The sequence below is a fragment of the Giraffa tippelskirchi genome, chromosome 13, assembly GCF_054371585.1.
Source record: "Giraffa tippelskirchi isolate mGirTip1 chromosome 13, T2T-mGirTip1v1.2.pri, whole genome shotgun sequence".
Taxonomy (NCBI): Eukaryota; Metazoa; Chordata; class Mammalia; order Artiodactyla; family Giraffidae; genus Giraffa; species Giraffa tippelskirchi.
The window spans coordinates 22,666,777-22,680,565 of record NC_137287.1 but is presented as its reverse complement, the minus strand read 5'-3'; the positions used below and the strand labels follow the sequence as shown (position 1 = coordinate 22,680,565).

Genomic DNA, 13,789 nt, shown 5'->3' with positions numbered 1-13,789 from the left:
CAAACATTATCCTCAATGGTGAAAAATTGAAAGCATTTCCCCTAAAGTCAGGAACAAGGCAAGGATGCGCACTTTCACCACTACTTGGATTTGTGTAAATTATTCTTTAGACATTAATAGAAGTCTACATTAAGGCCATCTGACTCTGGCATTTTCTTTGCTGGCAGGGTTTTGATTACAGATGCAATCTCTTATTATAAGTCATTCATATTTTCTACTTGTTCTTGAGTTGACTTGGTTTCTAGGAGTTTGTCACTTCATGTAGGTTATCAAATTTGTTGTCTCACAGTTGTTTATAGTATCCTCTTTTTTAAAATTAATTTTTATTGGATGGAGTGTAGTTGATTTACAATGTTGTGTAGGTTTCTGCTGTACAGCAAAGTGAATCAGTTGTATATACACCTACTCTTTTTTAGACTCTTTCCCCATATAGGTAATTGCAGAGCATTGAAGAGAGTTACCTGTGCTATACAGTAGGTTCTTATTAGTTATCAATTTTATATATAGTAATGTGTATATGTCAATCCCAATCTCCCAATTTATTGCCTCCCCCCTTTCCCCTTGGTAACCATAAGCTTGTTTTCCATATCTGCAACTATTATTTCTGTTTTGTAAAAATGTTCATTTGTACCATTTTTTGGTTCCACATGTCAGTTCAGTTCAGTTGCTTAGTCATGTCCGACTCTTTGCGACCTCATGGACTGCAGCATGCAAGGCCTCCCTGTCCATCACCAACTCCCAGAGTTCACTCAAACTCATGTCCATTGAGTCAGTGATGCCATCCAACCATCTCATCCTCCGTTGTCCCCTTCTTCTCCTGCCATTAATCTTTCCCAGCATCAGGGTATTTTCAAAAAAGTCAGCTCTTCACATCAGGTGGCTAAAGTATTGGAGTTTCAGCTTCAACATCAGTCTTTCCAATGAATATTCAGGACCGATTTCCTTTAGGGTGGACTGGTTGGATCTCCTTGCAGTCCAAGGGACTCTCAAGAGTCTTCTCCAACACCACAGTTCAAAAGCATCAATTCTCTGGCACTCAGCTTTCTTTATAGTACAACTCTCACATCTATATGTGACTACTGGAAAAACCATAGCCTTAACTAGACAGACCTTTGTTGTCAAAGTAATGTCTCTGCTTTTTAATATGCTGTCTAGATTGGTCACAGCTTTTCTTCCAAGGAGTAAGCATCTTTTAATTTCATGGCTGCAATCACCATCAGCAGTGATTTTGGAGCCCCAAAAATAAAGTCTGCCACTGTTTCCCCTGTTTCCCCACCTATTTGCCATGAAGTGATGGGACTGGAAGCCATGATCTTAGTTTTCTGAATGTTGAGTTTTAAGCCAAATTTCTCACTCTCCTATTTCACTTTCATCAAGAGGCTCTTTAGTTCTTCTTTGCTTTCTGCCATAAGGGTGGTGTCATCTGCATATCTGAGGTTATTGATATTTCTCCCGGCAATCTTGATTCCAGCTTGTGCTTCATCCAGCCCAGCGTTTCTCATGATGTACTCTGCATATAAGTTAAATAAGCAGCATGACAATATACAGCCTTGATGTACTCCTTTTCCTATTAGGAACCAGTCTGTTGTTCCATGTCCAGTTCTAACTGTTGTTCCCTGACCTGCATACAGATTTCTCTGGAGGTAGATCAGGTGGTCTGGTATTTTCATCTCTTTCAGAATTTTCCAGTTTGTGGTGATCCACACAGTAAAAGGCTTTGGCATAGTCAATAAAGAAGAAATAGATATTTTTCTGGAACTCTCTTGCTTTTTCGATGATCCAGTGGATATTGGCAATTTGATCTCTGGTTCCTCTGCCTTTTGCAAAACCAGCTTGAACATCTGGAAGTTCATGGTTCACATATTGCTGAAGCCTGGCTTGGAGATGAGCATTACTTTACTAGTGTGTGAGATGAATGCAATTGTGTGGTAGTTTGAGCAAACTTTGGCATTGCCTTTCTTTGGGATTGGAATGAAAACTGACTTTTTCCAGTCCTGTGGCCACTGCTGAGTTTTCCAAATTTGCTGGCATATTGGGTGCAGCACTTTCACAGCATCATCTTTCAGGATTTGAAAAGCTCAACTGGAATTCTGTCACCTCCACTAGCTTTATTTGTAGTGATGCTTCCTAAAGTCCACTTGACTTCACATTCTAGGGTGTCTGGCTCTAGGTGAGTGATCACACCATCGAGATTATCTGGGTCATGAAGATCTTTTTTGTATAGTTCTCCTGTGTATTCTTGCCACCTCTTCTTAATATCTTCTGTTTGTGTTTAGGTCCATACCATTTCTGTCCTTTATTGAGCCCATCTTTGCATAAGAAGTGTTCCGTTGGTATCTCTAATTTTCTTCAAGCGATCTCTAGTCTTTCCCATTCTGTCATTTTCCTCTATTTCTTTGCACTCATCACTGAGGAAGGCTTTCTTATCTCTGCTTGCTATTCTTTGGAACTCTGCATTCAAATGGGTATATCTTTCCTTTTCTCCTTTGCTTTTCGCTTCTCTTCTTTTCACAGCTATTTGTAAGGCCTCCTCAGACAGCCATTTTGCTTTTTTGCATTTCTTTTTCTTGGGGATGGTCTTGATCCCTGTCTCCTGTACAATGTCACCAACCTCCATCCATAGTTCATCAGGCACTCTGTCTATCAGATCTAGTCCCTTAACTCTATTTCTCGCTTCTACTGTATAATTGTAAGGGATTTGATTTAGGTCATACCTGAATGGTCTAGTGGTTTTCTCCACTTTCTTCAATTTAAGTTTGAATTTAGCAATAAGGAGTTCATGGTCTGAGCCACAGTCAGCTCCCAGTCTTGTTTTTGCTGACTGTATAGAGCTTCTCCATCTTTGGCTGCAAATAATATAGTCAGTCTGATTTTGGTGTTGACTATCTGGTGATGTCCATGTGTAGATTCTTCTCTTGTGTTGGAAGAGGGTGTTTGCTATGACCAGTGCATTCTCCTGGCAAAACTCTGTTAGCCTTTGTCCTGCTTCATTCTGTAGTCCAAGGCCAAATTTGCCTGTTACTGCAGGTGTTTCTTGACTTCCTACTTTTGTATTCCAGTCCCCTATAATGAAAAGGACATCTTTTTTGGTTGTTAATTCTAGAAGGTCTTGTAGGTCTTCATAGAACCGTTCAACTTCAGCTTCTTCAGCATTACTGGTCAGGGCATAGACTTTATTACTGTGATGTTGAATGGTTTTCCTTGGAAACAAACAGAGATCATTCTGTCGTTTTTGAGACTGCATCCAAGTACTGCGTTTTGGACTCTTTTGTTGACCATGATGGCTACTCCATTTCTTCTAAGGGATTCTTGCCCACGGTAGTAGATATAATGGTCATCTGAGTTAAATTCACCCATTCCAGTCCATTTTAGTTCACTGATTCACAAAATGGTGACATTCACTTTTGCCATCTCCTGTTTGAGCAATTCCAATTTGTCTTGATTCGTGGACCTAACATTCCAGGTTCCTATGCAATATTGTTCTTTACAGCATTGGACCTTGCTTTCATCATCAGTCACATCCACAGCTGGGTGTTGTTTTTGCTTTGGCTCTGTCTCTTCATTCTTCCTGGAGTTATTTCTCCACTGATCTCCAGTAGCATATTGGGCACCTACCAACCTGGGGAGTTCATCTTTCAGTGTCCTATCTTTTTGCCTTTTCATACTGTTCATGGGATTCTCAAGGCAAGAATACTGAAGTGGTTTGCCGTTCCCTTCTCCAGTGCACCACATTTAAGCAATATCATGTGATATCATATGATATTTGTCTTTGCCTATATTGCTGCAAATGGCATTATTTTGTTCTTTTAAATGGCTGAGTAATATTTCATTATACGTATGTACCACGTCTTCTTTATCAGTGTTCCTCTGTTGATGGACATTAAGGTTGTTTTCATGTCCTGGCTATTGTAAATAGTCATGCAATGAACACTGTGGTGCATGCATCTTTCCTAATTAAGATTTTCTATGGTTGTATGCCCAGTAGTGGGATTGCTGGGATTATGGTAGCTCTATTTATTTTCTTCAGAAACCTCTGTACTATTCTCGGTAGTGGCTGTACCAATTTATATTTCCACCAACAGTGTCAGAGGGTTCCCTTTTCTCCACATCCTCTCCAGCATTTATTGTTTGTAGATATTGATGATGGCCGTTCTGACTTGTGTGAGAATTGTAGTTTTGATTTGCATTTCTCTAATTATTAGTGATGCTGAGCATATTTTCACATGCTTTTTGGCCATCTGTATATCTTCTTTGGAGAAATGTCTATGTAGATCTTCCATCCATGTTTTGTTTTGTTTTTTATATTGAGCTTCATGAGCTGTTTGTATGTTTTAGAGATTAATCCCTTATCGTTGCTTCATTTGCAAATATTTTTTCCCATTCTGTGGGTTGTCTTTTCATTTTGTTTATGTTTTTCTTTAATGTGCAAAAGCTTTTAGGTTTAATTAGTTATCATTTGTATTTATTTTCATTTCTATCGGAGGTGGATCCAAAAAGATCTTGCTGTGATTTATGTCAGAGAGTGTTCTATGTTTTCCTTTAAGAGTTTTATAGTATCTGGTCTTACATTTAGATCTTTATCCTTGAATTTGTTTGTTTGGTTGGTTGTTTCTAGGAGTTAGTCATTTTATCTAGGTTATCAAATTTGTTGGCTCACAATCGTTCATAGTATTCTCTTAAATTTTTTTAAATTTCCATAAGATTTGTAGTAATTGTCTTTTCTTTCTTTCCCAATTTTAGTAATTTGAGTCTTCTTTCTTATTTTGGTTAGTCAAGATAGTTTGTTACTTTTGTTGATCTTTTTTTTTTTTTAGTTGTGTACATTCCTAACACCTTAAGCTTTATTTTTTTCAGTTTTTTAAAATTTATTTATTTTAATTGGAGGCTAATTACTTTACAATATTGTAGTGGTTTTTCCGTACATTGACGTGAATTTTGTTGATCTTTCAAAGGAACCAAGGGTTTAAAAAAATTATATTGTCTCTATGTTCTCTATTTAATTTCTGGTGCAATATTTGTTATTTCCTTTTGTTATCTGTAGTTTTATTTTGCTCTTCTCTTTATAGTCTCTTAAAGTAGAAGTGTAGGTTATTGACTTGAAATCATTATTGATTTGAAATGTAGGAGTTTATAGCTAAACTGATTTCACTGCATGCCTTAAGTTGTAGTACATGCTATTGTTGTTTTCCTTTATTTCAAATTGTTTTCTAATTTCTTTTGTGATTTCTTCTGTGACTCATTGGTTGTTTAAGAGTGCGTTATTTAATTTCTGAGGCTTTCCAGGTGGTTCAGTGGTAAAGAATCTGCCTGCCAATGCAGGAGACACAAAAGATGTGGGTTCGATTCCTGTGTCAGGAACATCCCCTGGAGTAGGAAATGGCAACCCACTCCAGTATTCTTGACTGGAAAATCCCATGGACAGAGGAGCCAGGTGACCTACAATCTATGGGGTCACAAAGAGTTGGATACAACTGAGCACAGCACAGCATTTAATTTCCACATATTTGTGAATTTTTCAAATTTCCTTGTGATGCTGGAATTTGAATTCCTTCTGGTTTCTAATTTCATTTCATTGAAATTACTTTGTCATAGAAAATACTTTGTATGATTTTAGTCTCTTAAAATTTATTGAGACTTGTTTTGTGGCCTAATGGTCTATCCTAGAGAATGTTTCATGTGCACTTGAGAAGAATGTCTATTTTGTCATTGTTGGCTAAATTGTTCTATATAGAACAATATTAGGTGTAGCTGCTTTATGGTGTTCATTAACTTCCATTCCTTGTTAATCTTCTAGTTTTCCTATTTGTTATTGAAAGAGAAGTATTGAAGTCTCCAATGATTGTTTTTGAACTTTTTTTATTTCTATTTTTATTTGTCACCTAATTTTGTCAGTTTTTGCTTCATATATGTTGAGGCCTCTGTTTTTAGATTCATATATGCTTATGAATTGTTGTTATATCTTCTTGAATCATTTCTTTTATCATTATATGGTGTCCTTCTTTGTCTCTTAATAATTTTTAAAGTCTATTTTGTCTGATATTAATACAGTTATCCCAGCTCTTCTTTTGATACTATTTGCATGGAATATATTTTTCTGTTCTTTAACCAACTTCCTTTTGTTTTGGGGCCTAAAGTGACTCTCTTGTATACTATGTATAGTTGACTCAAACAGTTATATATATTATGCCAGGTGCTGCTTTTTAATTAGAGAGTTTAATTCATTTACATTTTATGTAGTTAACAATAAAGAAAGACTTCTTCCATTTTGCTGTTTGTATTCTTTATGTCTTATCTTATTTTTGTTACCTACATCCTTTTGTTATTGATCTCTTTTTCGGAAGATATATTCTAATGTACCATTTTAACTTCTTTCTTTATTTGCGTTTTTTATATATATATATATATATATATATATGTAATTTTCTTAGTGGTTGTCTTGTGAATTATAACCAATGTCTTGATCTAGAATAATCCAGTTTTAATTAGTACCAACAATTTCAAGAGTATACAAAGATTTGCTCATACTTACCTCTCTTTCCCTTAAATTTATTTTCAAGACTTGCATTGTTTGTGAAATCAACATGGAATTTTATAAGTTTTTAATGTGGCTTTCTTAAATCATATAGGAAAAATGAGTTGCAGGCCATTAATACTGCTTTATATTTAAAATTTAACTTTTACTGGTGTTCTTTATTTCTTCATGTGGAATTAATTTACTATCTCGTTTCCTTTCTGTTGCAATTTACCCATTGTGATTTTACACATTTTTAAATTGTTGCACTAGAAATTACAAAATATAATCTTAACCCGTAGTCTATTTAGAACTAACATTTTAGCACTTCAATTGAAATACAGAAATGTAATTATCATATAAGTCCTACTCTATTATTACTGCCTGGAAAATCCCATGGATAGAGGAGCCTGGCAGGCTGTAGTCCACGGGGTTGCAAAGAGTCCAACACAACTTAGCAACTGAGCACAGCACAGCACGTAGGTCCTCTTACTCCTTTCCCCCTTATACTATAGTTTTCTCATATTACATTTTAATTTATTGTAAACTTCATTAGTCCATATTATATCCTTCTAAAGAATGCAAGAGGTCAAGAATAATATTTTTTATTTGTCCAGATGCTTACCATTTCTGTTGCTTTATTTTTTCATTTCTTACGTTCCAAGTTTCCTTGTTATCGTTTCTCTTCTCTCTGAAGAGCTTCCTATAATAATTCTTGTAGATTAGACCAGCTATCAGTGGAATCATTCAGTTTTCCTTCTTCTGTGAATGTCTATTTCAAACTTGTGTTTCTGAAGGATTTCTTTGCTGAATATCCAATTCCAGGTTAAAAACCTTTTTTTTTTTTCAGAACTTTAAAAATGTTGGTTTTTTCCTGCTAGTTCCCCCAGTTTCTGATGGCAATCTGCTGTTTTTCAAATTTATGTCTCCTTATAGATAATGTGTTGTTTTCCTCTGTCTTTTTTAAGAGAGTTTTAGTTTTGATCACATGATTATGATGTATCTAGACATAAATTTCTTTGGTTTATCTTGTTTAAGGTTTGCTCAGCTTCTTGTAATGTCAGTTTGTATCTTTTGCCACGTTTGGAACTTTTCAACCATTATATCTTTAAATGTGTTTTCAACATCACACTTTTCTGTCTTCTGAAATTCTGATGAGTAATATGCTAGGCTTTATTTTTGTTATTTCATGTACATCTGAGGCTCTATTAATTTTTTCTACCCCCCTCATTTTCTTCATACTAGATAATTTCTAGTGATCTATCTTCAAGTTCACTGACTCTTTCCTCTGTCATCTTCATTCTGCCATTGAGTTTATCCAGTGAGTGTTTTATTTTGATTACTTTGGGTTCTAAAATTTGTCTTTGATTTTTCTTTATATCTTTCATTTGTTTCCTAATGCTTTCTATTTTAAATGTTGCTTCAAGTCTGCAATTGCTCTCTTAAATATTTTAATAGTAGCTGCTTTAAAGTCTTTTTCAGATAACTGAAACATCTGTGCCATGTCATCATTGGTATCCATTTATTATCTTTTCCTATGCAAAATGAGATTTTGTATTTTATTGTGAGCTGTATAATTTTGGATTATATTCTGGATATTTTGTGTATTAAACTATGAGAATCCAGGTCCTATTTAAAATTCCACGGAAAATCTCAGTACTTCTGTTTAGTAAGCAATTGACCTGGTTTTAGAGTTGGCAGATTTAACAAGTAAAATACAGAATGCTCAATTAAATTTGAATATTAGATAAAGTATGAATAATGTTTTAGTATAAGTATATCCCAAACAAAAAAAATGTTATTTATCTGAAATTCAAATTTAACTGGGCATCCTCTCTTTTATCTGGCAACCCTTCTTGGTTAGGTTTAAGCCACAAATTCCAAACCACTTCTGTCGCCTGTGGTTGCAATGTCAAAGAAGTTTTAAAAGATTCTTTTGTTCTCTTTGGATCCTTCTGGGACCTGGGCAGAGTCTGTATGGTTCAGTAATGAAAGTGATTGGCACAGTAACTAGGATGAGAATCACTTATGCTCTGATCAAGTCTGAGCTCCTCCTGTTCCTCTATCTCCATAGTACCTTCAGTTTCTCCGAGACACTCTTATTTTTTGTCTTCTGGCCAGAAATCACTCACTTCCTTGTTTGCCTGCCACTGAAAGTTCAGAAGTACCAATTCTGGTTTTGGTCTTTATATCCCCTGGCTACTCTTTCTGGTTCACTCAAAGTGAGGGAACTTAAAACACCTCTTAGTATTAGTGTAACACACAGCACATCTTTATTTTTCTTGAAGTAAATTCTGACTTTGATAGTCCAATGAGGCTGTTAAAATTACTGCATAGGAAGGAAATTCTTACATACTGCAATATGAATGAACTTTGAAGACACTTTATGCTAAGTGAAATAAGTCAGTCACAAAGGTCACTATCACAGATAAGGGTTTCCAGTTATATGAAGTACTAGAGATTATGAAATACTAGGTTATGATGGTTGTACCACAGTGTGAATGTGATTGCTGCCATTGAAGTGTACACCTAAAATGGTACATTTTATATTATGTATATTTTATGATAATTAAAAGTTCATAGCTTTTTAGTTACCCCTGCCATGGTAGCAAATGGCACCAAGGGAAAAACCTTATAAAATAAGTACTATAATTTTTCTGATTTTATTTGTGATAAGCAGACATAGGTTAATAATTTTGATCAAAGCTAGGATTTGAACTCAAGAAGCCTAACTTCTGATCTCAGATTTTTAATTACTATGCTCTACTATCCACACCATGAGGAAAAAATCATGACTGTTTTAAAAACATATAATGCTTAATATAGAACAAGGCACAAAGAATGTATTAAATAAACAGTAAACATTCAACATTATATTTTTTGAGAGTTTCTCGCAGAATCTGTCAAAATAATAATTGATATTTTGGTTTTTTTAATTGGAATATTATTGATTTACAATGTAGTGTTAGTTTCTGCTATACAACAAAGCGAATCAGCTACATGTATATAATGTGTGTGTGTGTGTGTGTGTGTGTGTGTGTATCCCCTCCTTTTTGAACCTCCCTCCAAACCCACCCTCCCATCCCACCCCTCTAGGCCATCACAGAGCATCAAGCTGAGCTCCCTGTGCTATACAGCAGCCTCCCACTAGCTATCTATTTTATATGTAATAGTGTATGTATAGCAATGCTACTCTTTCATTTCATTCCCCCTCCTTTAATAACTGATATTTTGCGTTTACAGTTTACATTTTTCTTTGTGAACATGGAGTTGCAACTTACTGATCTTTGCATCTCTATTGTCTAATATTTTCATACATATTCGAAGATCATTAGGTGTGAGTTTCATGAATTAATATAAAACAAGAACAGACAAGTATTTATTTCAAGCTTTTTAAAAGGTCATCTTTCAAGATTGATGAAAAGAGTAGAACAGTAAGGTAATCATTTTACTTGAGTAAACTTAACATTTTGGCAGGTAATCTAAATTTTAAAAATTTCTTCTTTTTTAGTGTTGAACTTTCATTCTTTGTGATAAAATGGATAGCTTGCGGCTTAACCAGTTTGCCGTCCTCCTCTGGAAAAATTTCATATTAAAGGTAAGTGGAGGTATCTTTGAGAAATGGCTGTAAAGGCTAATGAATTTGAAAAGAAAAATTTTAATAATTCCTTCATTTCATTTCAGTTTATGGGTATTTTTCCCCTTTCATTCCATGACTGAAGGTAGATTTCTAAATCTGAAGAATATCGATAGGGTAAACCAATAAAATCAATAGTGAAATGAGAAAAGGGTGAAAAAGACAATCCAGAGAACCATTCATTTTGTAGAATGAAGTGGAATGATATATATATGTATTGTATACATGTATGTACACGAGTGTAAATACACACATACACACATATAATACTCTAAAGTTAATTAGTGTGATTTTGTTTCTCTTGTAGAAACGGAAGATGGGTGCTTTAATTGTGGAAATTTCCATGACAGTGCTGTTCTGTACATTGATTTTGCTTCTGCGCAAATATTCCAGAAGGGAATTTACAAAAGCTATTTTTTTCCAGTCTTTTCCCTTGAATGAACGTCCCACTTTCCTCACTAATAAGAAAAAAGAATATGAATTGGTTTATGTGCCTTCTGGAAGTGATGTGGTAAAAAGTATTGCTGAGAAAGTGAAAGACGATTTAAATGCCAACCTTACAGGTTAGAAATTGCGATGTTTAAAATATTTTTGTAGAATAATTATCAATTTGTTGTAGAGAAGGCATGTAATCTCAAATATAATGTTATGAACTTTGTCAGAAAATATCAAACACACCTAAACAAAATATACTATTTAGAATTAGATGACAAGTTATATAATTAGAAATCTTCTTTGTTTCTGATTGTACTTCTTAAATTAGGGTAAGTTCCTGAGTATGTCAAAAGGGCACAAAGCCTCACAATGAATTTGGTAGTTTTTTCCTGGATGCATAAACTTTACTTGAGGTCACTGATTTTACATTTTGTTAAATATATTACTTGTGTGATATAGGATTGTGTTTAGAGAGAAAATTAAAACAATGTAGAATTATAGAAAACTTACACAATTCTTATGTCCTTGTTGCTGTTGCTAAGTCGCTGCAGTTGTGTCCGCCTCTGTGCGACCCCATAGATGGCAGCCCATCAGGGTCCCCCATCCCTGGGATTCTCCAGGCAAGAACACTGGAGTGGTTGCCATTTCCTTCTCCAATGCAAGAAAGTGAAAAGTGAAAGTGAAGACGCTCAGTCGTGTCTGACTCTTAGCGACCCCATGGACCACAGCCTACCAGGCTCCTCCGTCCATTGGATTCTCCAGGCAAGAACACTGGAGTGGGTTGCCATTTCCTTCACCAGTGCATGAAAGGGAAAAGTGAAAGTGAGTCTCTCAGTCGTGTCCGACTCTTTGTGACCCCATGGGCTGTAGCCTACCAGGCTCCTCCATCCATGGGATTGTCCAGGCAAGAGTACTGGAGTGGGGTGCCATTGCCTTCTCCATCTTGTGTCCTTACACTCTCCTTACTCTGCACCCAGTTTCTCTTCTTTGTCCCCCACTGTTAAAAATGCTGTCAGAAATTTGATAAGAATCCCTCCAGTCTTGTCTCGTGCTTTTACATATGTGTGTTCATGGATTTATCCTGTTATATGTTTTTAAAATTATACATATTTTTTTCATTTTAAGGGTTTTCAGATGGGAAGGAATGGTAGATGCTATATACTTTGTCATCTAAGTGACCATCTTTAAAAATTAAAGTGTTACATTTATGTAACTTAATGTGAAATTCCCATCAATTTTTAAAATATAAACCATGACTCTCCAAAGAACTTTAGTGCTTATGATGGGCTGGTTTAGTTTACCTTTCAAGTTACCCCTGTTTGTGGAGGTAGAGGACAGAGAACAAGTTGCTACTTCTCATCCTTTCCTATTATGGGTCCGTCACTGAAAAAGTTTAAGACACATTGTCATTTAGTCATATTGAGGCCATCATGAGAGAGTGTTGCTGAAGATTGGGGTAGAGATCTGATGGGTTGAAGGTACATGGTGGCATAGCTTAATAAATGTCTCATTATAAACTGGTAACTTAAAAGAAAGGAAGCTGAGAAACTTTCCTCCTCCTGATGATTTCTGATACATTCTTTTATTCTCAGTTGAACTAACTCCTTAGCAAAATAGCCTAATGACTATAAGAAGATAGATGTAAAAGTCTTTATTTGGAAAACGTCCGCATTCAGTTTTTACTGCTATTTTGAAGAATCATAACTTAAGAAAAACACCTTACTAGGGGCTCCAATCAAGATGGTGGAGTAGAAGGACATGGAGCTCACCTCATGCCACAGATAGAATAAAAATACATCTACCAGACTTCCCTGGTGGTCCAGTGGTTAAGAATTTGCCTGCCAATGCAGGCAACATGGGTTTGATCCCTGGTTTGCCTAGAGCCTGCAAGCCACAACTGCTGAGTTCATGCACTGCAACTACTGAAGTCCATGTAACCTTGAGCCCATGCTCCACAATAAGAGGAGCCACTGCAACAAGAGAAGCCCACACATTACAACCAGAAAGTAGCCCCTGCTCACCACAACCGGAGAAAGCCCACATACAGCGATGAAGGACCTATGCCCCTGAAAGGGGGCTGAAAAACTGGAAAGATTCCCATACCAAGGGAAGCCCCCTCACTGGTGAGGAGATCAGCTGGGACAGAAAGGGAGCATCAGAGTCTCAGAGGAGAGCACAAGAACCAGCCTGTGGTAGGTGGGCAGAGTAGAGAGAGACCAGAACAGATGGGTTGTGCCATTGTCCTGAACTCTTCAGCTTGAGACACACGTCCATGGTACAGACAAGGGCTGGGTGCTGAACTTGGTGTTTACAGGACAGACCCAGGGAGAGGATTTCTATTGGCTCCACAGAGACAGCCAAAAGGATCTGGAGTGTGGTAAGGCAGCAACCAGGGGTGTTTGAGGGCCTACTATAGAAGCCTGGTCAACAAGCCATTGTTAAGTGGTGCTTGACGGAAGGAGTAGGGTTGCCAGTGCAGCTTCTTTCTCCGTGTGCTGGCCCTGGTCTTTATGGGCTCTGGGCTCCCACGCCCCAGCCACCTCCTTGGCGGGCTCTGGGAATAGACTTCCGTGGTTTGCCCACTGCAGAGGCAAGGCTGAAACCACAGCTGAGCTGCAGGGGCAGTGGGACCTAGGAAGCTTGGCTGAAATCTCTCCCCACAGCTGTGCAAGTTTCAGATTTACATATCTGCCCATCACCAGTTTGTAAATTCAGCATCTGTAGGACATCTGAATGGACAATGGGTGTGCCTATGGATACAATGGGTCTGGCCTTAGCAGCTATATATTTGTGGGCACATACATATGGGGGCAGGATCAGGATCGAGTCTGGGCTGGCTGCATAGCTGCCACAAGCAAGTCTAGGTGCATGACTTCTGCGGTCTTAGAACCTGCCTTCAGCCTATCTGCATTGATGCCCTTGTGAAAACAACACGTGAGGGACACCAGGGCTGATTGCCATCATTCCAAAGGTTGAGATGGGGTCAAGGGCAGTGCCAGAAACAGTGCACTTTGTGAGCCCACACAATGGGTGACAGGTGACACAACAGAGTATACTCATCCAGTGAACGGCCCTGGCAGAATACTCAGTGGTTCTATCCTAGTGCGAGAGCCCTAATCCAGGATACCTCATACTGCAGAAACAGCTCAGAAATGAATCCGGGGGCTTCTACTCCAACAACTAGGGAACAGAACCAACCTTGACAG

General features: G+C 37.1%; 1 protein-coding gene across 11 annotated transcripts in view; it reads left to right on the top strand.

Moving 5' to 3' along the window:
• LOC145531644 (phospholipid-transporting ATPase ABCA3-like) overlaps positions 1 to 13,789 on the top strand; it is a 234,321-nt gene that overhangs the window by 20,299 nt on the left and 200,233 nt on the right. For 5 of the 11 annotated variants that reach the window (XR_014072623.1, XR_014072621.1, XM_081554589.1 and 2 more), the window contains exons 2-3: positions 10,023 to 10,109; positions 10,456 to 10,711. Coding sequence is in view for 8 of the 11 variants with exons in the window: in XM_081554589.1 (XP_081410715.1) it covers positions 10,050 to 10,109; positions 10,456 to 10,711 (316 nt within the window). In the remaining 3 variants the exon portion in view is untranslated. Of the gene's footprint in view, positions 1 to 10,022; positions 10,139 to 10,433; positions 10,712 to 13,789 lie in introns of those variants that run through there. The other 6 variants (XR_014072622.1, XM_081554590.1, XM_081554587.1 and 3 more) reach the window with 3 other exon arrangements.